This window comes from Giraffa tippelskirchi, chromosome 10 (genome assembly GCF_054371585.1).
Source record: "Giraffa tippelskirchi isolate mGirTip1 chromosome 10, T2T-mGirTip1v1.2.pri, whole genome shotgun sequence".
NCBI lineage: Eukaryota > Metazoa > Chordata > Mammalia > Artiodactyla > Giraffidae > Giraffa > Giraffa tippelskirchi.
In genome coordinates this window covers 55,901,172-55,927,528 of record NC_137284.1, presented here as the reverse complement: position 1 = coordinate 55,927,528, position 26,357 = coordinate 55,901,172, and the positions used below count along the sequence as shown (strand labels likewise).

General features: G+C 39.7%; 1 protein-coding gene across 15 annotated transcripts in view; it reads right to left on the bottom strand.

The window, feature by feature from the left end:
• The window catches only part of CDK14 (cyclin dependent kinase 14), a 642,291-nt gene that overhangs the window by 455,038 nt on the left and 160,896 nt on the right, over window positions 1–26,357 (bottom strand). For all 15 annotated transcript variants that reach the window (XR_014066045.1, XR_014066046.1, XR_014066047.1 and 12 more), the window contains one exon: window positions 24,185–24,279. Coding sequence is in view for 12 of the 15 variants with exons in the window: in XM_081531328.1 (XP_081387454.1) it covers window positions 24,185–24,279 (95 nt within the window). In the remaining 3 variants the exon portion in view is untranslated. The remainder of the gene's footprint in view (window positions 1–24,184; window positions 24,280–26,357) is intronic.

Genomic DNA, 26,357 nt, shown 5'->3' with positions numbered 1-26,357 from the left:
AAAGAACTTCTTAAGCCCTGACTACAAATCTCTCCTTACAAGAGCCATATGTCTAAGTCTCTTCTCATATTCAAAGAGCCTGCTGACAGCATTCCTAAACATGACCCCCAAACATCACATGTTTTTTAAAATATTTTATTTATTTGGTTGCATCAGGTCTTACTTGTGGCATGCAAGATCTTTTACTCATGGCATGTGGGATCTGGTCCCTGGACCAGGGATCGAACCAGACCCCCTACACTGGGAGCGTGAAATTTCAGCCACTGAACCACCAGGGAAGTTCCACATAGTTAATCTTTATTAAACATCTATTAATAGTACTATAACAGGTGCTGAAGAATAAGTTATATACATGGGAGAATATGTCACATACATATGAGGCAAAGGAGCTATCAAGCAAGGCAGTAACTGAATTATGAAAACGAAGGAAAAAACTATTCTGATATTTGTCTAAAAAGTAAGATTTTAATCAGGACTATTGCAACAGTGGAAAGAGAGATACGGTTCAACTTTGAATATAGCAAGAACAGGTTTTTTTAGCCAAAGAACAGGGTTTTTATATCCAAAGAGCAGATGGACAGAAAATTACTAAGAGAAGACATCAAGGGTAGGGGGGAACCTTGCTCAAGTGATCTAGCAAGATTCCTGCTAAAAACAGTCCAGAGCCATCAGATATCAAGGGTGGGGGGATTTTCTCTAAACTGACCTAGCAGGATTCTCGCTAAAACTGGGCCAGGCAGGCCTGGCAAGGACAGGGGCTAGGGTTGGGGAGGGAGTGGCAAAGTCAAGGTTCAGTCAAAAGAGAGCTTAGAATAACATGTGTGTGTTCAGTTGCTTTTTAGTCCTGTCCGACTCTTTGCGATCCTACAGACTGTTGACCACCAGGCTCCTCTGTCCATGGGATTCCCCAGGCAAGAATACTGGAGTGGGTTGCCATGCCCCCCTCCAGGGGATCTTCCCGACCCAGGGATCAAACCAGTGTCTCCTGCATCTCCTGCATTGTAGGTAGATTCTTTACCACTGAGCTATCAGGGAAGCCCTTAGAGTAATATAACTGAAGTTTATTCCAAGAGAGTATCTTGTCAGAAGCCAGGGAATACTCATAACATGACCAGGACTTGAAGATGGGATAGAATATGGACATGTAAAAAGAGGAGTTAAGCCGCTTACATAAAGGGATCCATCATAAAGATGCAGAAGGGGTACGGGGAGGCACATTCAAAGTACAGAGAGTAGAAACTAGGGAAGCAGTAGGACATAAGGCAAGAAAAGCAGACTCGCGAGAGATTTTTGATGCCGGGTCACCTACAAAATTGAACCAGTAATCAGATATCTGATCTTATTAGACAGCAGTATCTTCACTGTCTGCCTACAAATTTCAGGGAAGAGCTTTGAAAGAAGCAAATAGGCTTCTAAAGTTAAATATACGTTTTAAAAAAAATTTTTAATGGAGGATAATTGCTTAACCACATTGTACAGATTTTTGCCATACAACAACATGAATCAGCAGTAAGTAAACACATGTCCCCTTCCCCTTGAGCCTCCTTCCCACCCTCTCACCCCACCCCACCTCTCTAAGTCATCACACAGCAGTGGGCTGAGCTCCCTGTGTTAAATACGCATTTTTATTCCCAACCAACAAAGGTAAATTAACAGAGCTTATAAGTCTATTAAATATATCTCCATGATATAAATACAGATTAAAAACAGACTATAAAATGAATACAGTTATCAATATAAATTAAAACATACTAAATATTAATGTAGCTTCCCAGGTGGCTTAGTGGTAAAGAATCTGCCTGCCAATACAAGAGAGCGAGTTGGTCTCTTGCATCTCTAGGGAAGAAGCTCCCATCGAGGAGGGCATGACAACCCACTCCAGTATTCTTTTTTTTTGCACTCCAGTATTCTTGCCCAGGAAATTCCATGGACAGAGGAGCCTGGTGGGTTACAGTCCATGGACTCGCAAAACAGTTGGACATAGCGACTAAACAACAACAAATATTAATACATTTCTAGGATTGAAATACTGTAGTTACAAATATATACAGAACTAAAAAATATTTGGTAGCAAATCTTCAATGTAACGAGAAAGAAAGCTGAACATACAATTTGTTAAATCCAACTATGCTACTTTCAAGGCTTTCTAAGCAATAACATGTGTTTATCACCATCAAACAGGACATTAGCATCCTTTCTCTACACAGAGCAATCTGTTTTGCTAGGTTTAGTGCTACAGAGTAAGGAAAACTGACAAGATCTTAAATTAGTATTCAGTAACATTAAGGCTTGGCCACAAAATCTATTTCTAATAAGAAATCTAATTTCTACTCAGTGAGATGACACAGTTTAGCCATTCTGAGGCGGAATCATGTTTTATGGCTTTCATGGAGTCTGGCTCCAATAATACTGCATGCATGAATGAACAAAGTCAGCTATCTCAAACAAGGACTAAACCAGTAAACAACTATAGATAGGACATTACATCAGCTCTCCCTGATAGAACAATTTCTATAAGTAAGAAATTCCTAAACTCAGGTTTCCTACAAGAGCTGACTCATTGGAAAAGACCTTGATGCTGGGAAAGACTGAGGGCAGGAGGAGAAGGAGGCAGCAGAGGATGAGATGGTTGGATGGCATCATCAACTCAATGGACATGAATCTGAGCAAACTCCAGAAGATAGTAAAAGACAGGGAAGACTGGTGTGCTGCAGTCCATGGGGTCCCAAAGGGTCGGACATGACTAAGCGACTGAACAACAATATACTCAAAAGCAACAAAATATCTGCTGGGTTTTCATCTAAAATGAAGGATGAATACAACTGCCATGACTCTTTTCCAACTGAAGCAGATGGGAAATCATCAGTAGTCATCCAGTTGAGGAACTCTTCCATAACAGCATCCTATTTACAAATCCTAGCCCAGAAAATAAATGAGACTTCAGCTAGTGTAATATGTTACCTTACAATGAGTTTAAAAAATAGTACATCTGTAACTTGGGTAAATTAAATACACATACCTAAAATCTTCCTGTCAAATATCTACAGATATCTATTCACTTAGTAATTGTCTACCATTCTCCTCTTTTTTAATATTTATACTCTTTTCTTGTTTAAAAAAAAAGGAACGTCGCTATAGTAAAATTACAATAAGACTTTCCCTGGTGATCCGATGGTTAACAGTCCACCTGCCAATGCAGGGTGGAGAAGGCAATGGCACCCCACTCCAGTACTCTTGCCTGGAAAATCCCATGAACGGAGGAGCCTGGCGGGCTGCAGTCCATGGGGTCACTGAGTCGGACACGACTGAGCGACTCCACTTTCACTTTTCACTTTCATGCCCTGGAGAAGGAAATGGCAACCCACTCCAGTACTCTTGCCTGGAGAATCCCAGGGATGGGGGAGCCTGGTGGGCTGCCGTCTATGGGGTCGCACAGAGTCGGACACGACTGACGCGACTTAGCAGCAGCAGCAGCCAATGCAGGGGATGCAGGTTTCATGCCTGATCCCAGAGGGTCCCACATGCTGCAGAGCAACTAAGTCACGTGCACCACAGTTACTGAAACCTGCATGCCAAGAGCCCATGCCCTGCAACAAGAGAAGCCACCACAGTAAGAGGCCCACACACCGCATGAAGAGTAGCCTCCGCTAATTGCAAGCAGAGAAGGCCTGCACACGGCAATGAAGACTCAGGGCAGCAAAAAATACAAATAAATACATAAAATTACAATGAAAATGAATACTAGAAAACTAATCTCCTGTGTTCATGGTAGACAAACAACACATAGGATTACCTTTCCTTGTTTCTTCGTTTTTAAATACATAAATATTTAAAGAAAAAGTACATGCAGGTCAGGAAGCAACAGTTAGAACTCGACATGGAACAGCAGACTGGTTACAAATTGGGAAAGAAGTACGTCAAGGTTGTATATTGTCACCCTGCTTACTTAACTTACATGCAGAGTACATCATGAGAAACACTGGGCTGGATGAAGCACAAGCTGGAATCAAGATTGCCGCAAGAAATATCAGTAACTTCAGATTCACAGATGACACCACCTTTATGGCAGAAAGCAAAGAACTAAAGTGCCTTCTGGTGAAAGTGAAAGAGGAGAGTGAATAAGTTGGCTTAAAACTCAACATTCAGAAAACTAAGATCATGGCATCTGGTCCCATCACTTCATGGCAAACAGATGGGGAAATAGTGGAAACAGCAACTGACTTTATTTTTCTGGGCTCCAAAGTCACTGCAGATGGTGACTGCAGCCATGAAATTAAAAGACACTTGCTCCTTGGAAGAAAAGTTATGACCAACCCAGACAGCATATTAAAAAGCAGAGACATTACTTTGCCAACAGAGGTCCATCTAGTCAAGGCTATGGTTTTTCCAGTGGTCATGTATGGATGTGAGAGTTGGACTATAAAGAAAGCTGAGCACTGAAGAATTGATGTTTTTGAACTGTGGTGTTGGAGAAGACTCTTGACAGTCCCTTGGACTGCGAGGAGATCCAACCAGTCCATCCTAAAGGAGATCAGTCCTGGGTGTTCATCGGAAGGACTGATGTTGAAGCTGAAACTCCAATACTTTGGCCACCTGATGTGAAGAGCTGACTCATTTGAAAAGACCCTGATGCTGAGAAGGATTGAAGGCAAGAGGAGAAGGGAATGACAGAGGATGAGATAGTTGGATGGCATCACTAACTCATTGGACATGAGTTTGAGTAAACTCCGGGAGTTGGTGATGGATGGGAGGCCTGGCATGCTGTGGTTCATGGGGTCGCAAAGAGTCAGACATGACTGAGCGACTGAACTGAACTGAACTGAACTGAACATTGCTTATTTTCTTCTTTTTAACCCTGATCTTAAACATTCCAACCATGAGGACTTCCTTCATGGTCCAATGGTTAATAGTTCACTTTCCAGTGCAGGGGGTGAAGGTTCAATCCCTTCATCCTCAGTTCACTGAGTGACTGAACCGAACTGATGGAGAAAGTATGACTCAATTACACAGGAGACTTGAAAAAAACAGAAAGATTAACTCATTTTTGGATAGATGGAATGACTCCAACTCTTAAATACAGTAAGAAAGTATTAGATGAGAAGCTGAGACACAAGTTTTCAGTGAAGAAATTTTACTACTCAGGGCTATAAACCTGCACCTATGTTTCAACCTGTCAACTCCACTTTCTTCAACTTTCAAAGACAATCTCTACTACCTCTTTGCACTTTGTTTTCATATATATACACATATATGAATATCTGTATATTAATATGCTATATGAATATATATAATACAAGGGAAAGGTTTTGACACGTACAAAGGTAAATAAAACTGTACAGGCTAATTATTAAGTAGCTACTAACACTGTCTCTACATAGAAATCTGGCCATGTTAGCTTCAGCAGGGCTTCCCAGGTGACTCAGTGGTAAAGAATCCGCCTATCAATGCAGGAGACGCAGGAGATGTGGGTTTGATCCCTGGGCTGGGAAGATGCCCTGGAGAAGGGGATGGCAAATCACTCCATTATTCTTGCCTGGAAAACTGCATGGACAGAGGAGCCTGGCAGGCTACAGTCCAGGGGGGTCACAAAGAGTCAAACACAACTGAGTGACTGAGCATGCACGTAGCTGCGGTAATTGTGTTTGTGATGAAGCATCATCCACAAAACCATACTTATTAGGCAAAATAACCACAGTTGTTCTCTCCAGGTCTTAAACAAGCTTCTGTTTTAACAGATGAGTTAACGGCAAATTAGCTCAGGTCATGTCAAGCATTCTAAAGATGATTTGAAATTAATCAAGTCACCTGAAAACTGGTGAACAAATATATACAAAACAGGTGCCCGCTTAGATACTAATACAAAAGGAAGTGACTAAATATAAGAACAAGGACCATGAAAATTTGACAAGACTTTCAAAGGATGTAATAGGTATAGAGAATCGTTTTCTCCTCTAAATTCTAGGTTGGAATGCCAAACTACATTCATAGCTGGTGCTGCGAATACACTTGGAGTAGGGGCCCAAGGGTATTGAGGTTCTGATTTATTCAAAAACCTATTTGAAAGCATTTCATTTTGTTAAGGTACAATTCTTACTACCATATTAGTTGCTCCATTATTTATGAGAAGGATAAAAGGGCTGTAAAGGTGCTGGCAGATTGGGAGTTATGTCTGCCATATGAAAAGAATTTTTAAAAAGTGCTAAGAGAAATTGGTGCCATCAAACCTTGGTCTTTGGTTCACAACGAAAAGGCAGCAATGGGATGAAAACCTTGTCCAAAATAACTGTATCCAATAGAAAACAGAAGGGAACAGTGAGAGTTCTATTTAATGCAGGCACCTACTATTTGGAAGGCCACAAACCACTTGGGTGAAATACAGGGAAAAATAACTATGATGTGACTGCATAGTTGCCCAGAATAGTGGAGAATATGAATGATAAATGAAAATGACACAGAGGAAAGATACAATAATCATAGAGAAAAAATGGCTGAGAACCCCTAGTGTTGATCATTAACAAGGGACAGAGTGATCATAGATGGCATAGATTTTTAAAAATACTTTTCTTTATTTATTCATTTATTTGGCTGTGCTAGGGCTTAGTCGCAGCATGTGAGCGCCTAGCTGCGGAATGTGCGATCTTAGTTCCCTGACCAGGGACTGAACTAGGGCCCCCTGCATTGGAAGCGCATGATCTTATCCACTGGACCACCAGGGAAGTCCCGAGAGCATAGATTTTAAGAAAACAGATTTCAAAATATTCCCACACACACACCCTGCAAAATGAAAGGAGATAAAAATTAAGAACTTGGCTCTGCAGTTGGACTAGCTGGCTCCGTCACTGAGCCGTGTGATCATGGACAAGTTACTCAAACTTTATGGACCTCGGTTTCTACATCTGTAAAACAAGAAGATAGCCTAATTTCAAAGCTTTTCTAGTACTGTTAATAGAAACAAAGAAAAAAGTAATGGCCAACATTCATTTAACATGTGAGCACAGCTCTAGACACTCCAAAGGTATTCATTCATACACACTCTTTACAACCATGTGAAACCAATTCCATTATCAGCCCTACTTTCACAGATGAGAAAATCAGGCTTAACCCAGTGTTCAATAAATATAAGCTTTATATCATGACCCTAATTACCAAGAGATAGGTAGCATCAAAAAAATAGAAGATTCACATAAATCTGTGTTATTTAAAAATCTTAACTAGTACCAGTGAAGAAAAATTGGTCAAGAAGAGAAACCAATGGGGTACATAGAAAGTTCAATAACGTATCTGAATTTTTAAAGAACACAAATAAAAGGAGAAGAGATATTTAAGAAGGATCATGTTCTCATGGGCTTCCCTGGTGGCTCAGATGGTAAAGAATATCTGCCTGCAATGTAGGAGACCCAGGTTCAATCCCACCCCCTGGAGAAGGAAATGGCAACCCACTCCAATATTCTTGCCTGGAGAACTCCATGGACATAGGAGCCTGGTGGGTACAATCCACGGGGTCGCAAAGAGTCAGCCATGACTGAGCAACTAACACTTTCACTTTCATGTTCTCATGTGTCTAAGTCCAAACTGAGACAAAGCTGGCAAGAAAAACAATGATTTCAGACCTATATGTTATCAGAATAAGAAAGGGGAAGAACAATTATCAGGGACATATGAATAAAGTTCAAGTGACAGAGAAAAGAGAGAACCTCAAATTTCTGCATCCAGAATACATTTTAAGTGATCCTTTAATCAATTCCTCTCTCCCTTTTTACTGGCTCCTTTATTATAATCTATACACACACTCAGTTCCTTCCCATTTGGTTTAAAGCCAAAACATCAAAAACACTTTTGCCCTTTCTCCTTGTTTTTCCTTTTGCATATTTTTACTGGCCATTTGTGTCCATCTTGTTGGGTTGTTTTTCATGTTCTTTAGCCATTTGAAATTTTGCTACTTTTTTCTTATTTTTCAAGAACTTTTTAACAATAATATTGTTTTTATTAATACCACAATAGTATTTTACATATAAAACATAACATATAGCCACTCTTAATATGGCTATGTTCCTAATTTGTCATGTATTTTCTACACTAGTTTAAAATTTTTTGAATAATAAATTATATATCTTATAAATGATTTTCAAGTATATAGAGTAGAAGATAAAGTCTAAAAATATCAGCAGAAATCATGTTAGCTATATTTATTCCCATTCTTATATCTCAGTTATAGCTATTATTTTTAAAATTTATTTTTATCTGGAGGATAATTGCTTTAAAATGTAGTGTTGGTTTCTGCTGTATAACAACACAAATCAGCTATAATTATACACATATCCCCTCCCTCTTGAACCTCCCTCCCACCCCACCCCTATCCTACCCCTCTAGGTTGTCACAAAGCACTTTTGCCCTTTCTTCTTATTCTCCTTTCCTCCCCTGCCTCACTACTCAAAAGAATTGCTTGCAGAGTTCCCTGGTGGTCCAGTGAGTTAGGACACTAAGGTTCCAACTGGAGGCACAGGTTCGATCCCTGGTCAGGGAACTAAGATACTATATGTGGCATGGCCAAAAAAAAGAAGAGCTTGCATTTCATCCTCCATTTTCCCCCTTTCTCTCTTCGACCAAAGCAATTATGTCTGTAGCCCTCATCAGTCCCCTATACATACTTAAGAAACACCTTCCTAATTGTAAATGTAATGGGTTCTTTTCAGGACTCTTCTGATTTGCCTTTGCCAAATATTTGACACCATCATCCACACTTTTCAGCAACTCTCATTCTTCCTTGGTGCTTGGCTGGTTTTCTTACTCTTTCTCCTAGCAATCCCTTTCACAGTCTTTAGTTCTTCCTTTGTCCAACTCTATTAACACTTTATTGTTTCATCCCTTCTATTTCACCCAGAGAAGAGACAGCTTCAGTTTTAATTTAATCATCCTCGATGCCTCACTTTGGCACAGTCCCAGATGCACTCAAATCTCCAGAGCTTAACACTGAAACGTTCCCAGGACGTGAACTAGGGGAGTGGGCGGAGGAGTGTCACCCTGTTTAACCTGGGCCATTGCCTTCTCATTAGGAACTCAGCTTCCTCTGGGATCCCCAGTAGGCCTTGTTTGTAACACTGATTTGGTTTCTCAGTATCTCCACTTCCTTCTTCTTTCTCCTAAGAGGTTTGATCAGACACACCACAAAGGCCTTCGGTTCCTTTTCCTCGGGTTTTTTTGTCTGTCGGTACCTGCGCTGCCTACCAAGCTGCTTCAAAATTCACTCCCTTGTCTCACCCACCAGGCCAATCAGGAATGATGTCTATCTTATTCTCAGTTGAGTTATAACGGGGCTTTCAACTGGTAACCAAAGTTCTTAGTGTTTACAGTCTTCCCTCCTCTCAGTCAATGCTGGTGGATCTGTAGGATCATTGATGTAAATCCCTTAAAACAGAGATAGTTAAAAACACAGCAACCCCAGGGAGATCATTTCAAACTAGAAACAGAATTATCTTTTAAATTTTCAAAGAATTTGTTTATACAGGAAAATATATATATATAATATATATATTATACATATATATATATAATAAATATATATCTGTCTCCTTCAATCCTAGAAGGAAGGGAGCAGATATTTGCTTAGAATCAACCATTAAGCATGAGAAACGTCTCATGCCTAGGATGTTTAAAATAATTTCCTGCCTGAGATTTGTTGAGCTTGGGATATTTTTCTTCATAAAAGCCGCTGAGCTTGTATTATCTTTCCCATTTTCAAATTTTACTGACAAAGGTAGGTAACACTCTCCAGTTAATTATAATGGAGCAACACGCAAGAGCCTGAAGTTGAAGGACTTCCTTTCCACCACAAGAGGCATGGGTTCGATCCCTGGTCAGGAAACTAAGATCCCACATGCCACAGAGTATGCACCCCCCACCACCACCAAAATAAAACAAGACCCTGAAGCTGAACTTCAGGGGCAACTCAAGCATACTGAGGGAAAGAATCAGATCAAACCCCTGACTTACCAGAGCTCGTATTCCTTAAAAGTCACCCCAAATCAACAGGGTCTACAATCCAATTTTGCATTCAATTACTCTATACAATTTGTAGTCTGAAATTGTCAAGTACATGCTATCTCTCCATTATTATAATTGCTCCTAATGGTATAGTGAGGGCTTCCCAGGTGGTGCTAGTAATAAAGAAACTGTCTGCCAGTGCAGGAGATTTAAGAGGGTCAGTTTCGATCCCTAGGTTGGGAAGATGCCCTGGAGGAGGGCATGGCAACCCACTCCAGATTCTTGCCTGGAGAATCCCATGGATAGAGGAGCCTGGCGGGCCATATAGTCCATAGGGTCGCAAAGAGTCGGACTCGACTGACGCAACTTAGGACGAAGGCACGTAATGGTTTAATATACTCCTTTTGTACACATCAGTAAAAACTATTAGCTCTGGGCTCTAAAAGTTCCTGATTTCACCCAAGCCCCAGCTTACTCATTAATGCATGTTTCAAATGTCCAATATTTCTCTTACCTTGAATGACTCTGAGCCTATCTTTTACAGCATGAGTAGTAAGGGATCTGGGTAAGTCATATGAATTTTATACTGATCAGTTGCTGTTTCACAAAATTCTCCATACCTTGCTGTCCAAGAGAGTGTGCTGTACCTAAAACTCACTAATTAGCCATGAAACTTTTTAAATCAATTCATTAGAGGTTCAATGATAATCACAAACAATTCAAAAAATCTCCAAGGTTCACTGCAATTGATGCTTCTAAACACTCAACTGGATTCCACAGTAAAATACTCTGACAGAATTTTGTTTTTTGGCAAAATGCGTTGTCAAGTTCTAGAGGAATAAAGCACTACATAAGGAAGGTGATCACATATTTTATCATCCAAATGGAGACAGTGAATAGTAAAAAACACTGAATTAGCAAAAATGAGCACTATAAATAATTACACAAAGACAGGAAGCATAAATCAGGATTGTCCCAAGCAAGCCAGTACATAAGGTCCTCCTTTCCAAAAAGCACCTTACACCAAAAAATCTTTGCCCCTCTTGGGAATATGATATAAAATGAGTGAGGTTAATACAAAAAGTAGTAAATGAAAAGACAAGTGAAAGAACTCTGTGCAAAGGTAAGAGTAAAGATTGAATTCCAGACTAAAATGAAATCCAGACAGTACTGTGAGGTATTAAAACATGGCCCAAAGATTCTTCAACATTTTTCACTGAGAAGTTCAGTCTGTATCCCCTTCCCTTGAATCTGGTCTCTTCAAACACTTAATTGATAAAGTAGGTGAGAATGACACTGCCAGTACCGGGCATGGATCTTAATATACAGGCTGCTTCCACCTTCTTTTTCTGTTGTTGCTCAGGTCATCTATTCCTTGGGAATATTCCTTCTTGCTTGATCTATGAGTTACTGACAGACAGATGGGTCCTGAAGTCTCCAGTTACTGTAGGGGGTTTGCCTATCAATCCCCTCAGTTGTATCAGTTTTTGCTCCAAGTATTTTGATACTTTATTGTTAGATACATACACTTTAAGAACTTTTATGTCTTTTTGAGAAAACTGACCTCTCTATCATTATGGAATGCCCCTCTTTATCCCTGATGGTCTTTAGAATCATCAGAAGTGTCTGCTTAGTCTGAAATGAATATCACTAATTCCAGCTTTCTTTTAATTAGAGTTAGCATGCTAACTATTTTTCTCTCTCACTTTACTTTTAACCTGAGTCTTTATACCTAAGGTGGGTTTTTGTTAAAGAACATATAGTTAGTTCGATCTTGTTTTTTATCCAGTTTGACAATCTCTGTCTTTCAACTTGGGCATTTAGACCAATTACATTCAAAGTGATTTTCATATAAGTGCACTAATATCTATCCTGTTTGTAACTGTTTTCTGTTCATTGATTTATCCTTTTCCTTCTTCTTTTTCTGCCCCCTCTAATTGAGCATTTTAGATAATTCCATTTTATATCCATTTAGTGAATCATATATAGATCCCTCATTTCCCAGTTCAGCTGTGAAAAATGATACCATATGGAACAGGTACAGCCTTTTCCTGTCCAGCCCTTCACAATAGTAGGTTCACAAGCAAAATAAATGACAGTTGCTGTTTTAACTCTCTAAGCTTTGAGGTAGTTCATTTTGCAGTAATATATAAGCAGAACATTCCTAAGACTATCCTCAAGGCCTTGACAGCTTTTCAAAGCTCAAATCATACCAATCTCCCCTGAATTCCCAGTCACATGGGGCTCTCTGATTCTACAGAAAACACCCAGCTCTTCCCAGGGTCTGACGTGAAACTCTCTTGTCCCTGATCTTTACTTGGTTGGTTACATCTCCTCCTTCAGATTTAAGTGTAAATGTCCCCTCATCAGCAAGGCTTCCACTGGCCATCCATCTAAGGTAGATGCACTGCCCTCCGCTGTCCCTGACATAAACATATAAGCCACTACCCTCTACCTTAACTATTTCTCCTAGCTCTCTTTTCCTTTATGTGATTTAAAATTACATCTGCTATAATTTGTCTGCTGACTTGGGGCTTCCCAGGTGGCACGGTGGTAAAGAAGCCACCTGTCAACACAGGAAATGCAACAGCCGCGGGTTCGATCCCTGGGTCAGGAAGATCCCCTGGAGAAGGAAGTGGCAACCCTCTCTAGTATTCTTGCCTAGGAAACCCCATGGAGAGAGGAGCCTGGCGCGCTATAGTCCATAGCATTGCAAAAAAGTCAGACACGACTGAGCAATGAGCACACAGGCTGCTGACTTGAGTCATTTTTGCCTTCCTCACTAGATGACAGGTCCCATGGAAAGCAAAACTCAGTTTGGTCCACCATTAAGGAGAAGGGGGTGACAGAGGATGAGATGGTTGGATGGCATCACTGACTCAATGGACATGGGTTTGAGCAAACTCCAGGAGATGGTGAAGGACAGAGAAGCCTGGCCTGCTGCAGCCCACAGGGTTGCAAGAGTCAGACACGACTTAGCAACTGAACAACAACAACATATCCATTGCTTGGCCCAGAACACCAAACACAGTACCAGCTTAGTAAATGTCTCCAATGGGAAGAGCTCTTTTAAATGGGCAATATCTCTCTGCATTCCTTGTTGAGACCGGAGCTTCTCACATTTGGCATTACTGAAACTTTGGGCCAAACAGTTCTTTGTTGCTTGAGACTGTCCTGCTCATTTGTGCAATGTTTCCAACACCCCTGGCCTCTCAATGCCAATAACACCACTACCGCTCCCCAAGTTAAGAAAACAAAAACGTCTCCAGGCATCAGCAAATGCATACCGGTTTAAACTAAAAGGATGACAATGATAATGAAGCAACTCAGGAATGTGGGTTTGCTTTAAACTGAAACCAAGTTTATCATCATGTCATTCCGAGCCCTCCTCAAAAACCACTTAAGCTGAACTACAAGAGAGAGTCTCAGAGCCGTGACATCATGATAACTGGATATTTATTCTACACTAACTCTTTCAAAGGATTCGTACTTTCCAAAGAATGCCTCCACTTTCACCAGCTAGACTACAACCCTAAAGACAGGAAATATCACTGATTATCTTGAGGGTCTCCTAATCAAATGATCAAAGAACCCTGATAATGAAAATGGCTAACAGAGGCCATCATTCAAATACTATTTATTAGGAAGGCTATCCCCGAGCAGTTTAGTCTAATGATTGAAATGATGCTTCTTTCTTAAACAATATCCTCATTGTCACTTTTGTCAAAAAGATTAGGTATTGTTTCTGTATCTGCTGCAAGCTAAAGGAAACCAGCTGTGCCTGTGAACCAGCTTGCAATGCCTTGCATTCTTCTTCCAAAGGAAGCCTGGGCCGAGTCTGCAATCTGAATAGGCTTTAAGATTTTGAAAAATAAAATTAGTAGATGTCAGTGGGTGGGCTGGTATCCTCCTCGGAATAGGTAAGGATAAAAAACTCTACTTTTCCAACATTCATCTGTACACAAGGAGCATTCAGTTTGGAAATTACACGGTGCAAACTTCATTCATTCCATTTTTAATCCAGCGTCTCTTGTTATACGCTGTAATGCCGTACTTTGTGCATTAAATTACAAAACTAACACTGATTGTATTATCATAGCATGCTGCCGTTTTTCATACCATGTGACGAACAGTGTGCTTACAGGCTCGATCTTTGAAGTAAGCCGTGATAATAAGCCTATGGACCCAAAGTCAAAAAGAAATCAGAGCAGACCTAATGAGAAACAGAGAGCAGCAGAGCCCATAAAATGTACTCAGATTTGCTTCTCTTTTGTACAGTTTCTGTTTGTGGGTAAATAACCTCTCAGGACGTTGAAAGTCAGTATGACAGTCCAAGTGTCAACACTGAAGACCAAAACCTCAGTGAACCCGGAGCTCAGGGTTCTCCATCTGGGAGTTTCTGACTTTTAGAATTCTTCACACTCTCCTGATAGTGTTTCAGTGGAGCTGACCTTCAGGGCCGAGAAGTAAGAGCCACCCTCTCTTTAATCTCACATATTCTGAAAAGGTGGTTAACTGCCACTGCCTTTCTTCTTGCTACTGCTTGTTTTAATTAACAACATTTCTTCCCCTTATTTCTCCTGGGCCTTTGAAGAGCTCTTTGAAATGTATTTAGTATACTTCAGCCTTGGTTTGGCTGTAGTCTCTCAATTTATGAGGTCATTGATTTCAAGTTCAATTATTCGGTACAAATTGGCAGAATGAAATGCTAAAAGAAGACTGGTATTTTCAATCACATAAGTCTTGTGTTACAAAAAATGAGCAAATTCCTCCATTGTTCCTGTTGACCTCTGGGATAACGATTCAGAGCTGGCACAAACCAGTGTGGGCAGGCTTCTCTGTTGGGCAGACTTCTGCAGGAGGAAGGTTTTGGCATCTTCACCTCAACAGAAACTGAAGACAAGCGGGAAAAAAAAATGACCAGAAATCAGGAGCAGCCATGGGGTCACAAAGTCCAATACCCTTAATTCCAGAGACGGAACTAGAGAACAAAGTTTTTCTTCCTCTAAATGACACAAGAAGTATGAGAAAATCAAAAGCAAGCAGCAATAGGACTTCCCTGGTGGTTCGGTGGCTAAGACTCCATGCTCCCAATGCAGCGGGCCCGGCTTCCCTCTGCCTGCCGCAGCTAAAAACAGTACCGCAACAAAGAGCTGAGGCAGCCAAATGAATAAACACATTCATTTACAAAGCAAGCAGCTACAGTCTCCCATCCTCTCTAGATAAAAAAGGAAGGAAAAGAGAGGAGGCTGGAGTCTGTCCCAGGCAAGAGTAAAGGTTCCCACCACTCGTGGCAGGGGGTGGAACGCAGGAAAACTCAAGCATCTGGGGTGAGGAGGAGACGCGGGTGCACCTCACCAGCAGATCCCAGTGCAGTGAGGAACACACAAGTCACTACACTCCAAGTTTGGGAGCTGAAGTGATTGGTGCTCACAGCTCTTATCTACAACAGCCAGGCATTCATGTGCTCACCCATGAACGACCCGCCAACCCTTTCAAGTTCTATTCAGTTCAGTTCAGTCGCTCAGTCGTGTCTGACTCTTTGCGACCCCATGAACCGCAGCACACCAGGCCTCCCTGTCCATCACCAACACCTGGAGTTTACCCAAACTCATGTCCATTGAGTCGGTGATGCCATCCAACCATCTCATCCTCTATCGTCCCCTTCTCCCCCTGCCCTCAATCTTTCCCAACATCAGGGTCTTTTCAAATGAGTCAGCTCTTCGCATCAGGTGGCCAAAATATCAAGTTCTATTGCTTAATGCCAACCCCACGTTAACAGTCAAACACAACACTTGTGCTTTTATTAAAATTTGCACAATAATTCAAATAAAGCAGTTTGCTTTTACTTTATGGCCCTCAGGCTTTAACAGACTTTGTGAAGAGTCTCGTAACAAAGAGTGAAAAAGTCGTAGGTGCTTAGAGGACCAAGTCCCATACGAAAACTCTCCCAGGGAGTCCTACAAATATACACAGTGATGAGGGAGGCTTGATTTCAGCACCACCAAACCAGCTCTCCAGCAAATGCTAAAGGATCTTCTCTAAACAGGAAACACAGAAAGGATGTTTCAACACGAACTCAAAACAACAAAGTAAATGGCAACGGGATCATACTTATCAATAATTACCTTAAATGTAAATGGGTTGAATGCCCCAATCAAAAGACAAAGGGTTGCTGAATGGATACAAAAACAAGACCCCTATATATGCTGTCTACAAGAGACCCACCTTAAAACTAGAGACACACACAGGCTGAAAGTGAAAGGATGGAAAAACATATTCCATGCAAACGGAGACCAAAAGAAAGCAGGAGTCGCAATACTCATTTCAGATAAAATAGACTTTAAAATAAAGGATGTGAAAAGGGACAAAGAAGGACACTACATAAAGATCAAAGGATCAATTCAAGAAGAAGACGTAACAATCATAAATATATATGCACCCAACATAGGAGCACCACAATATATAAGGCAAATACTAACAAGTATGAAAGGGGAAATTAACAATAACACAATAATAGTGGGAGACTTTAATACTCCACTCACGCATATGGATAGATCAACTAAACAGAAAATTAACAAGGAAACACAAACTTTAAATGATACAATAGACAAATTAGATTTAATTGATATTTACAGGAGTTTCCACCCCAAAACAATCAATTTTACCTTTTTCTCAAGTGCACATGGAACTTTCTCCAGGATAGATCACATCCTGGGCCATAAATCTAGCCTTGGTAAATTCCAAAAAACTGAAATCATCCCAGCCATCTTCTCTGACCACAATGCAGTAAGATTAGACCTCAATTACAGGAAAAAAACTATTAAAAGTTCCAACATATGGAGGCTAAACAACACGCTTCTGAATAACCAACAAATCACAGAAGAAATCAAAAAAGAAATAAAATTATGCATAGAAACGAATGAAAATGAAAACACAACAACCCAAAACCTATGGGACACTGTAAAAGCAATACTAAGGGGAAGGTTCATAGCAATACAGGCGTACCTCAAGAAACAAGAAAAAAATCAAATAAATCAACTAACTCTACACCTAAAGCAACTAGAGAAGGAAGAAATGAAAAACCCCAGGGTCAGTAGAAGGAAAGAAATCTTAAAAATTAGGGAAGAAATAAATGCAAAAGAAACAAAAGAGACCATAGCAAAAATCAACAAAACTAAAAGCTGGTTTTTCGAGAAGATAAACAAAATTGATAAGCCATTAGCCAGACTCATCAAGAAACAAAGGGAGAAGAATCAGATCAACAAAATTAGAAATGAAAATGGAGAGATCACAACAGACTCCACAGAAATACAAAGGATCATAAGAGACTACTACCAACAGCTATAGAAAGAAAAAAAAAAAGAAAAAAATAAAAAAATAAAAGCACATGAGGCTATGAATTCAATCAGTCACCACTGGAGAAAAAAAATACTTTACTCAACATTCTTCTTTTTGAAATTTCACACTATTTCCCCTGGGCCTTTCTGACTGCATTCTAGCTTATATAGAATATACTATACATGTACATATAAATAGATAGATACATACACACTTTCGCCACCTGATGCGAAGAACCAACTCATTGGAAAAGACCCTAATCTGGGAAAGATTGAGATCAAGAGGAGAAGGGAGTGAAAGAGGTTGAGATAGTTGGATGGCATCACTGACTCAATGGACATGAATCTGAACAAACTCTGGGAGACAGTGAATGACAGGGAAGTCTGGCAAGCTGCAGTTCATGGGGTCACAAAGAGTCGGACACAACTTAGTGACTAAACAACAATAACAACAGTCTAACTTATACAGTTAGACTTATAAGTTACAGTCTAACTTAACTACACGTGGACATCACCAGATGGTCAACACCGAAATCAGATTGATTATATTCTTTGCAGCCAAAGATGGAGAAGCTCTATACAGTCAGCAAAAACAAGACCAGGAGCAGACTGTGGCTCAGATCATGAACTGCTTATTGCCAAATTCAGACTTAAATTGAAGAAAGTAGGGAAAACCACTAGACCATTCAGGTATGACCTAGATCAAATCCCTTATGAGTATACAGTGGAAGTGACAAATAGATTTAAGGGACTAGACCTGATAGACAGAGTGCCTGATGAACTATGGACAGAGGTTCATGACATTGTACAGGAGACAGGGATCAAGACCATCCCCATGGAAAAGAAATGCAAAAAAGCAAAATGGCTGTCTGAGGAGGCCTTACAGATAGCTGGGAAGAGAAGAGAAGCGAAAAGCAAAGGAGAAAAGGAAAGATATTCTCATCTGAATGCAGAGTTCCAAAGAATAGCAAGGAGAGATAAGAAAGCCTTCCTCAGTGATCAGTGCAAACAAATAGAGGAAAACAACAGATTGGGAAAGACTAGAGACCTCTTCAAGAAAATTAGAGATACCAAAGGAACATTTCATGCAAAGATAGGCTCGATAAAGGACAGAAATGGTATGGACCTAACAGAAGCAGAAGATATTAAGAAGAGGTAGCAAGAATACACAGAAGAACTGTACAAAAAAGATCTTCACGACCCAGATAATCACGATGGTGTGATCACTCACCTAGAGCCAGACATCCTGGAATGTGAAGTCAAGTGGGCCTTAGAAAGCATCACTATGAACAAAGCTAGTGGAGGTGATGGAATTCCAGTTGAGCTATTTCAAATCCTCAAAGGTGATGCTGTGAAAGTGCTGCACTCGATATGCCAGCAAATTTGGAAAACTCAGCAGTGGCCACAGGACTGGAAAAGGCAGTTTTTGTTCCAATCCCAAAGAAAGGCAATGCCAAAGAATGCTCAAACTACCGCACAATTGCACTCATCTCACATGCTAGCAAAGTAATGCTCAAAATTCTCCAAAGGCTTCAGCAATACGTGAACCGTGAACTTCCAGATGTTCAAGCTGGTTTTAGAAAAGGCAGAGGAACCAGATATCAAATTGCCAATATCCGCTGGATCATCGAAAAAGCAAGAGAGTTCCAGAAAAACATCTATTTCTGCTTTATTGACTATGCCAAAGCCTTTGACTGTGTGGATCACAATAAACTGTGGAAAATTCTGAAAGAGATGGGAATACCAGACCATCTCACCTGTCTCTTGAGAAACCTGTATGCAGGTCAGGAAGCAACAGTTAGAACTGGACATGGAACAACAGACTGGTTCCAAATAGGAAAAGGAGTACGTCAAGCCTGTATATTGTCACCCTGCTTATTTAACTTATATGCAGAGTACATCATGAGAAACGCTGGGCTGGAAGAAACACAAGCTGGAATCAAGATTTCCGGGAGAAATATCAATAACCTCAGATATGCGGATGACACCACCCTTATGGCAGAAAGTGAAGAAGAACTAAAGAGCCTCTTGATGAAGGTGAAGGAGGAGAGTGAAAAAGTTGGCTTAAAGCTCAACCTTCAGAAAACTAAGATCATGGCATCTGGTCCCATCACTCCATGGGAAATAGATGGGGAAACAGTGGAAACAGTGTCAGACTTTACTTTTTTGGGCTCCAGAATCACTGCTGATGGTGACTGCAGCCATGAAATTAAAGGACGCTTACTCCTTGGAAGGAAGGTTATGGCCAACCTAGATAGCATGTTTAAAAGCAGAGACATTACTTTGCCAACAAAAGTCCGTCTAGTCAAGGCTATGGTTTTTCCAGTGGTCATGTATGGATGTGAGAGTTGGACGGTGAAGAAAGCTGAGCGCCGCAGAATTGATGCTTTTGAACTGTGGTGTTGGAGAAGACTCTTGAGAGTCCCTTGGACTGCAAGGAGATCCAATCAATCCATCCTAAAAGAGATCAATCCTGGGTGTTCATTGGAAGGTTTGATGTTGAAGCTGAAGCTCCAATACTTTGGCCACCTCATGCGAAGGGTTGACTCATTGGAAAAGACCCTAATGCTGGGTAGGATTGGGGGCGGGAGGAGAAGGGGACGACAGAGGATGAGATGGTTGGATGGCATCACCGACTCCATGAACATGGGTTTGGGTGTACTCCGGGAGTTGGTGATGGACAGAGAGGCCTGGCGTGCTGCAATTCATGGGGTCGCAGAGAGTCGGACATGACTGAGCGACTGAACTGAACTGAACTGAACTTATACAGAGTTATTTACAGTATATGGACCATCTCCCTTCAAAACTGTTAAGTTTCCTGAGGGCAGAATCTGTATCTAAGTTTCTTTCTGTCCACCTACAGCATTGAAAGAGCATAAAAACAACATCATGAACACTCACCATTAGTTTTAAAAACTCAAAAAATGTGAACAAGTCTCTGAATGTACAAAAAGTCTTTTGGAAAACAGATGATTTCAAGGTGCTGAACTAAAGATATCTTTAAATGCCACAAGTTTTAAAATGTAGAGTATTATCCACTGCATGATTTTTTTTTAATCCTATGTTAAATGTTACAGAGATTTAGAAGAGAGAACAAAACCAGGAAATCAAACCAGGAAAAAGATTAGTAGCAAGAGTGATGATAAACTGCCTCCCATCCCAAACATAAACACACATAAGCACAAAGAAAGTATTAAGAAGCTGGAGAACACTGGTTTCAAAACAAAACAAATCTCTACTCAAACATGGAACTGTGGGAGGTTCAAAACTTTTTTTTTTTAAATAAGAACTTATTTGTGAGTGCTGTATGTTGAAATGGTTGCAGTTAACCAGCCACATTTTTTAGAGGCAAGTTCATTACCAAAAAGCTACTCAGTATAGGAATCTCAGTCAACCTCTCCACAGCCTATGTACTGCTACAGCAATAAGAAACCCAAGAGAATTCAAGAGTAATAAAAAATCTTTCTATTTCTTCTCAGGTTTCTAAACAATGGCTAACAGCAACGGTATCAAAGTCAAAAATTACACAAATCTTTTGATTGGGGGGGAATATTCTTTGCTTATTTTATTTGAACCATGAAATCAAAGATGACTTACATAGACCATAAATGGAGATGGTAAAGAAGAATATTACCATGCACATTGATGCTAAATTAGTGAGGTCTGAAATGAATGAGTATTATGGATTCAACTGTATCCTCCAAAAAAGATATGCTGAAGTTCTAAACCCTAAATCCTCAGAAAGTGACCTTATTTGGACATAGCATCTTCACAGAAGTAGTCAAGCGAAAATGAGGTCATTATAGTGGGCCCTAATCCAAAATAACTAGCGTTCTTATAAAAAGGGGAAATTGGGATGTGGAGACAAACATGTCGAAAGAGAACACCATGTGAACATGAAGGCAGACATCAGGGTGATGCACCAACCAGTCAGGAATGCCAAAGATTGCCAGTATACCTCACAAGCTAGGAGAGAGTCATGGAACACATTCTGCCTTATAGCACCAACCCTCAGAAAGAAATCAACTCTGCCAATACCCTGATCTTAGATCTAGCCTCCAAAACTAGGAGATGATACATTTCTGTTGTTTAAGCCACCCAGTCTATGCTATTTATTTTAGCAGTCTAGCAAACTAATAAAATGAGGTTTATGGCAAAATCCAAACTTGACATTTTACACATATGTAAAATGCTCACCATTCAAGTATCAGTGGTATCTCTACAAATGACAGGCAGCTTTACTGCAATATAGTGATAGCTGCTCTTGAGGATAATGCTAAAGATAATATTTAAAGATGGAAGCAGGAAGACTTCCCTAGTGGTCCAGTGGCTAAGACTCCCAAAGGAGGGGGCCTGGGTTTGATCTCTGGTCAAGAAACTAGATCCAATATGCCACAACTAAGACCCAACACAGTCAAATAGATAAATTAAATAAACAAGTTAAAAAAAGAGAAGGAAGTAGGGATGCAGATAGCTATGGGAGAGTGAGTAGTATTGGAACAAGGATCCCGACATTCAGCTGACTCTTTAAATTATGTAGTGCTTCAGTAGACACATCAAATTCAGCTCTCCAATGTTGCTAGATGCACGTGACTATTGTTCTTTGGCCTGACCTTGCCACTGTAAAGCAAATAAGCCAAGCAGCCTGTCATCTCCTAAAGCAGCTAAGTGGTCAGTGGATTCCATCTCCAGCTGGAGGAAATTAAATAGTACATGTGACCAGAGAGTTTTAAACTGCCCGAGAAATGCTGACAAGTTACACTGAAACCTGGAGTGAAAAGTATTAACTGTCCAGAACGATCCTTCTCAAAGATTGTAGGTACTTAAAAAGCAGTCTTTGTTTTATTTAGGCATAATAAACAGAGAACGTTTCAACTATGTCTCAAGATTTTGTCATAAATCTTAAGCATCTGAGTTGTAATCTTGCACTTGGAAATCAGATAAGCATATCTTTGGTGGGAAGGCACTGCAAAGTGATTGGTCTATTTCCATATAATGAAATACTATGTTTGCTTCAGTTTGATTCACAGTTAAAATAAGTCAGAGCATCCGGGAGAACCATCTGAATACTTAAGCAGGACCAAGTCTTTCCAAGAAGACCCTATCCTGTGGAAGGACAATGGTTAGGAAAAGATGACCTCAAACCAGACAGACGTGAGCCAAGACAAGCTCTGTCACAATAACCTGTACAGACTTGGACATGGGACTAAATTTCTCTAAGCACCAAGATGCCTGGTCCAGCAGACATGGTAATAATATAATAATGGGGCCTATCTTACAGAGTGTTGTGAGGAGTAACTGAGACAATGAATATATCATACTTTATACAAAACAATTGCTTAATGCAGTGTAGTTATCTTCACCTTCTTAACATCAAAGGTGCAAGTTATGTTTATACATAAAATAGAATACTATTTTTCCTTAGGAAAAAAATAAAAAAACTTGGGACACAACCACTGTTAAAATTAACTCAACCAGTGAGGCCATTATCATGATATTCCATTATGCTCAAGTGACAGAATGAAGTCATTAACAGCCCTCTAGATTTTGTTATTTCATTCCCCATAGTTTTTTCTTACTCAAAATTTATAAGGCTTTTTTAAGTAAAAAATAAAATCTCAAAACTAACACTTAATTTTTGATCTACAGCATTCCTGAATTCCCATACTTATGTATCTTCCTTTATCAGGAATATTGCTTCACCTTCTTAACTTAAAAACTATGAACAATTGTGTAAGACTACTTTCCAGAAAAGCCAAAGAGTACCTCAATAAGCAAACAGTCAAAATTTCCAATTATGAGTTTAGAATGATCCTTCACAGAACTGTCTTGTATAGCTCTTTAATTAACTTACCTTACTGAGTAACTCAATTACTGCTAACTAATTACTTAGTTGGAATTTCCTACCTATCATAATGACTTAAAAGAGAGACAAAAACAAGGATAGTTTAGAAAATTTTTTTCAACACTATTTGATATTGTTATTAAGGTAAAATGAGACTTTAGTCTCCTGTAGTTATTGCAGAAAGGGTATTAAAAGTTTCTACATGTTACATGTCACCAAATACAGTAACTGTGTTCTTAATGAAAAAGGGAGAGGGAGGAGGCATATCAAGAACATACAGAGGCAAGCTTTTGAAGAATCCACATTTGTGGGATTCCCTGCCAGTCCAGGGGCTGGGGCTCTATGCTTTCACTGTAGCGGGCACGAGTTCAATTCCTGGTCAGGAATCCCACATGCCACTTACCAAGGCCAAAAGAAATAATCAAACTAAATTAAATTTAAAATTACCTCATTAAAAAAAAATTTAAAAAAGAATCCAAATCTGTGTCCTGATCCCAGGATAGCATGGGGGGAAGAAGAAGAGTTGTTTCTCGATGTGGAAATAATTACAGCGTGAGGTCAAAGGAGACAAAAAGAAAGAGCTTGTAGTTTGTTAATTACTTCTGAAAGATGGCGTAAAAGCTCAGTTTAAAAAGGTGCCAAGAATAGTCAATACATCTGGCTCTGTCAAATCAGTCCTCTTCTTCTTAAGCAAACCCTAAACCTCCAGAAGAAATTAATCATATCATTCACCTGGAAATGAATTCTCATTCGAGGGTTCCACCTCCAAGGAGAGAAAGAGAAAATAAAGATGGGGGAGGGGTAGGATAGAAAAGACAAAACTGGGCAAGTCTGAAAAATTTTGCTCACAGAAAAAAACAATTCTAATGATTTGTTAAAACAATGACAACAACAAATAACAGAAAACCTGAGGGAGAAAAGTCTATTGTATATGAAAATTATTTAAATACACTGTTATTTTGTACTAAGAGAGCAGGTATACTTTCCATGTGAAATATTCAAAAATGAGTGTACTTACTTGCTTTTCCCTTTGTATACTGTAGCATAAGATCCTTCCCCTAGTTTTTCCAGTTTTTCATATGAGTCAGCTTTTCCAAATTTGGGACTTGTTGGCTAAAAATGAAGCAGAGGGTAAACAAAACAGATTGTATCAAACTAATTAACAATAAATAACCCAATTTTGCTAAAAATGTAGATTCTCTATCAGTTTTTAAATAACTCTTCTCTGATATAAGAATGTTTATTTTAAAAAACAATCAATATTCAGGATACAAAAATAAGAAAATGCAAATGAACGCAGTGTAGTTTAAATTTACCCATGATCTAATCACCAACAGGGAACCACCATCAGTGACTCTTCTTCTAGTGTTCTCTGTATGCTGATGAATGCTTTTTAAAATTCATCACTACAGATCACACTACAGATACTGCTTTGTAACCTGCTGTTTTCACTCAAAAGGAATATTTTCTGTGTTATTATATAATCTTCTAAATTGTGGTTGTTGTTCATCACTAAGCCGTGTCTGACTCTGCAACCCAATGGACTGCAGCACACGCTCCTCTGTCCTTCACTGTCTCCTGGGGTTCACTTGAATTCATGTCCATTGAGTTGGTGATCCTATCCAACCATCTCATCCTCTGCCACCCCCTTCTTCCTTTTGCCCTCAATCTTTTCCAGCATCAGGATCTTTTCCAAAGAGTTGGCTCTTTATATCAGGTGGCCAAAGTATTGGAGCTTCAAGCTTCAGAATCATCCTTCCAGTGAATATTCAGAGTTGATTTCCTTTAGGATTGACTGGTTTGATCTCCTTTGAGACCAAGGGACTCTCAAGAGTCTTCTCCAGCACCACAATTTGAAAGCATCAATTCTTTGGTGCTTAGCTTTATGGTCCAGTTCTCACATCCATAACATGACTACTGGAAAAACTAAATTAGGGACTGAAAAATTTAGCCTACCATCTAGTTTTACATATCTCATAAACTTAAGAAAGCTTTTTATATACTTTCAATGCAGAGGGAATCTAAAAACGAATAAAATTTCATAGCATGTGACAATTATATGAAAGTCAAGCTTTAGTGACCTCAAAGTTTATTGGAACATTTGTTGTTTAAGTCGCTATGTTGTGCTCTACTCTTTTGCAACCCCATGGACTGTAGCCTGTCAAGATCCTCAGTCCATGGAATTTTCCAGGCAACAATACTGGAGCGGCATGCCATTTCCTTCTCCAAGGAATCTTCCAGACCCAGAAATGGAACCCAAGTCTCCTTCATTAGTAGGCAGATTCTTTACCACTGAGCCACCAGGGAAGCCCATCATTGGAACACAGTCGCACTCCTTCATTTACATATTGTCTTATGTTTTTCAAGCTACAGCAGAATTATAGTTGCTATAAAGATCATATAGCCAACAAAGCTGAAAATATTTACTACCTGACCCCTGTTATAAATGATGACTGTATAAAATTCAGTCATACAAAGTTACCCCGCTGATACCTTTCAGCAATAACACAAATAATCAAATACATTCAGATAATACTAGTTATTAAAAAATGAACTCTCTTATGTCTACATACACCAATCCTTAAGGCTCAGCTGCAACAACATCATTCTCCCTTAAGAAACTGTACATCCTATGATGACCACAGAACTGCTAAGAGCAAGTGGCCTCATCACTCTTGCAGCGGTCAACTCCCACCCCACTTTCACCAGACAGCAAGAAAAAGGGAGTGCTGTCCTCTATGAGGATAAATTACCTGTTATTTTAATGTCACTATAAAAAAATAGTATCAAAACACATTAAAACGATAATTCTATAAGGAATTAGTAACTTCTTCAAAGTATTATGTAATCACAGTCTTAAGTATATTTGTAATTGATAAAAAGTTACTAATGACTGTGGGGTACTCTGTAAGAAACCAATCTTAGAAGCTTAGGGAAAGAACTTAATGTTACACTATTCTCGACCACCTGCTCTTATACCACGTATGAAAAAACACAATTTACCCTCAATGAATCTGACTCCTACAGTTTATAAAGATTATATGCAGCAAACTGAGCAATGCTGTATACCTCCTTCCTACCCAGAATGCCACAGAATGCCTGAAAAGATACTTTTCAAAAATAATAAATCAGAAATACAAAAGGGAAACAAAAAAGAGTGTCAGTTTCTAATCACATATTTTGAGGAATTC